The sequence below is a fragment of the Aplysia californica genome, unplaced genomic scaffold (assembly GCF_000002075.1).
Source record: "Aplysia californica isolate F4 #8 unplaced genomic scaffold, AplCal3.0 scaffold00436, whole genome shotgun sequence".
NCBI classification, from domain to species: Eukaryota; Metazoa; Mollusca; class Gastropoda; order Aplysiida; family Aplysiidae; genus Aplysia; species Aplysia californica.
Window position 1 is genome coordinate 249,974 of NW_004797706.1, and position 3,195 is coordinate 253,168.

The 3,195-nt window shown below is 39.1% G+C and overlaps 1 protein-coding gene across 1 annotated transcript in view; it reads left to right on the forward strand.

Annotated features, from left to right (window-relative positions):
• Positions 1–385: 385 nt before the first annotated feature.
• Positions 386–3,195, forward strand: part of LOC101864244 — a 6,889-nt gene continuing 4,079 nt past the window's right edge. Inside the window, exon 1 of the mRNA XM_005104785.3 lies at positions 386–1,493. Within this exon, the coding sequence (XP_005104842.1) occupies positions 1,315–1,493 (179 nt within the window). The 5' untranslated portion in view covers positions 386–1,314. The remainder of the gene's footprint in view (positions 1,494–3,195) is intronic.

A 3,195-nucleotide genomic window follows, 5' to 3' on the forward strand; every position in this document is an offset into this window, starting at 1 on the left:
ATCGGCCCGATCCAGCCGTAGGGCAAACCAAATACTCAGTATTCGGGCTTCTATAACTACAGTATAATAACTAACTTTATAAAGGAAGAGCTGCAGGTCATGCAAACGATGCTTCTATAACTACAGTATAATAACTAACTTTATAAAGGAAGAGCTGCAGGTCATGCAAACGATGGATTGAGAGAATCAAGGGAACCCTGAGAAATTAAAACATCCCAGTGGAAAAAGCTGCAGAGTTGGCCTACCATTAAAAACTACATCTCACATCTAGATCTACGCTTTTTAACGGCAACAGAAGATGAAAAGGTTAAAGTAAAAATAGATGCTAATTTTAATAATTATTACAATTTACCGGAGACAGTTGAAGGTTGATATTATATCAGGCTGTATAGATCTATACATGTACACGTATATATAGGGTGCATAATGTATCTTTCGTATCTCTCGCGAGGGCAGGCCAACGGTTCCTCTAATTTCACGGGTGCTGTTGTTCAGTTGTCTGGCAGGGTCTGACTGTACTTAACAAAGTAAAAAAAGTAAGTGACAAAGAAGAGAAGTACATGTAAATCACATGAATACTAGATCTAGGCTATGATGAAACAAACTGTATACGAAAGTGGAAGTAGACAACGAGATTGAGGTTGAGAACAATAGAAACTAGATCTATATATATTCATTTTGTGGGGGTAAAAAAACTACAAAACGTTCAGCTGTAAGATATTATTGAAGAGTACGATATAACATTATTCCCTTGACCTTTTTTCCCCAACAGTAAACAAAAAGAAAACCTACATCTGCCGCAAGGAGTTTACAGTAATCTACCGTCAAATCCTAGCCAAATCACATCGTATCGTGCGCCTTCCCAGAAATCGCTGACCCCGCGACCTTATAGTAGGTCAAAGGTGACGAGAAAGAGAAAGTTGCGGACATTTTTCAAGATGGTGACTATGCCAGGTTGTCAAACAAATCTAACTAGCTGATAATCGTTCCAACAAAATGTTGTGACACTTTTTATGTCCACATAATACTTCCTTTTTATAAGGACAAAGATAGTTTTATTTATTATCTTTGATAAGGATCAATTTCCAACTTCAGATAAGAAACAAAGAATACTTAAACTATTTTTGGGGCTCCTCTGCATTAAGTGAAACGATACCGCCAATGTTCACTTCGCTTATCTGGCAATTGAGTTTTCATAACATGCATGGAGTGAAGAAAGTGTGTACCCTTGAAACCCAGAAACAAAGGCTTAGATCTAGAATCTACATGCATTTTTCGCAAATCCTTCTGACAGTGTAAGAAAATAAGTTAGCAATGTTGATGAAATTCGCGAGAAGCAGGTCGACTTTAGTGTTTAGGCTATCCCAGCTGCAGAATTGTTTACCCCAATGTCGCCAGAGATGCACGACCACAACGTCGTTCCACTGCTACGGTTGTCAACGTCAACGAACATTTGCACAACAAGCGACATCGCACCATGATGTATCCCTTAGGTTTGTTTAAGATTGTGCTATCTTTAATCCCCGCACACAGTAAACAAACACATATTTTGGAACACGAACAAGAAAATATAAGTGGTCTGTTGTTACGGATCAAATTGAAGTCCTGTTTCAGTACTGTCTGGGTAATCCGCCCGTCCGGACAACCCGCCCGGCTTCAAAATAATGACTATTAATGACCGTATTTTTCGTTTCGTTGATTGCATTCATTGAACAATGCATAATTTCAATCCTTTGATTACGTCCGGTTTCTAGCCCTTGAATCGTCTGCTGATTTTGCCGTTATTTTGCGAACCAGAGCTGAGACGACTTTCAACCCCTGGTAAGTTCGCCATTTTGTTATCTCAAACTGTAAATATCACGTGACAAGCTCTAACCAGGTAGCGCATGCGTGAACTGCCAAATATGCAAATGAACGTTATTTTGGGCTATGACAAAGCATGGGTCATGCATTCTGGGGATCCCTGTGATAGTGGTTGCCTGGTTAGGCAGATTGAAGGGGTGGGCGGACAGCACGGAATGTTTTGGGGAAGGGTTTGGCCATCCCGCCCGGGATGGGCGGATAGAGCAAACCAATATGGATTGGGTTGGGCGGGTGGACCAAACAATAAAAATTAGACCAGAATCGTCGCCCAGCCTTGCTTATTTTATTTCTAGATTAGATCTAGAAACGAAATATTGACAAATAAGCCAACGTGTAAGCCAAAGTTAAGGGCTCTCCTCAGGGATTACACATTATTATGCTAATTTTAGGAATTCCCTAAGTTTATTTCAAGGAAAGAAATATTGCCAAACAGGCCAATGTATAGCCAAAATTAATGGGTCTTGTTTATCTACACATTGTTAATATTTAGCCTACATCTACTTTAGATCTAGATTTATATGTAGGGCATAAATATTGATTTTAGGGCACTAACTCAAATAGTGGGTGTTGGTGGGTGCTCTGGTGAAGTTTGTTCCTTCTTTCCTATCAAGCATCTATCGTCCTACTGAAGATATCCTCCTCTTTTTGTGTTTGTTACACGATCTATCTTGTAACACCTCTAATCTTCGGGACTTAGATGACAATATTGTTTTGCAAGTGCCGTAAAGCTCTTACTATATCTAAAACTAACTCAAATAAGATTTAAACATATTTATTTTCTTTTTTTTTTTTACAGCAATCATGTGTGACCGTCAAACACGCGTAAAAAATGCCATGGAGGCTGTCAAGAGTGGAATGGCAGTAAGACAGGCAGTCCGTGAATTTGGGGTACCTCGAACAACCCTAAGGGACAAGTTAGAAGGGAAAACGGCTGCCGTACCAAAGCCACGGACATTTCTTTCCCCACAAGAAGAAGCAACGGTAGGTTGAAAGGGAACTTAATTTACTGGCTTGTGCTGGATACTGCTGTAAATTATTGCAGTGTTTAAAATTTCGACATATAGTCATAGTGGAACAATAATTGTGGGACACACTTTCTCTAAATACTATATTGTCGACAGTATAGAAATATACATATTTTGCACTTTCAGATGGTATGCTTTATGAGTTCCATTGTTTTCCTATCTTTCATTTGCTTTCCTTTGCATTTAATGTTCATTTTAATATAACAAGTGGGTGGTTGGCGGGTGCTCTAGTGTAGTTTGCTCCTTTTTTCCTATAAAAAATCTATCATCACTATCTCCCCTCCTTCTTTTTTGTGTTTGTTACTCT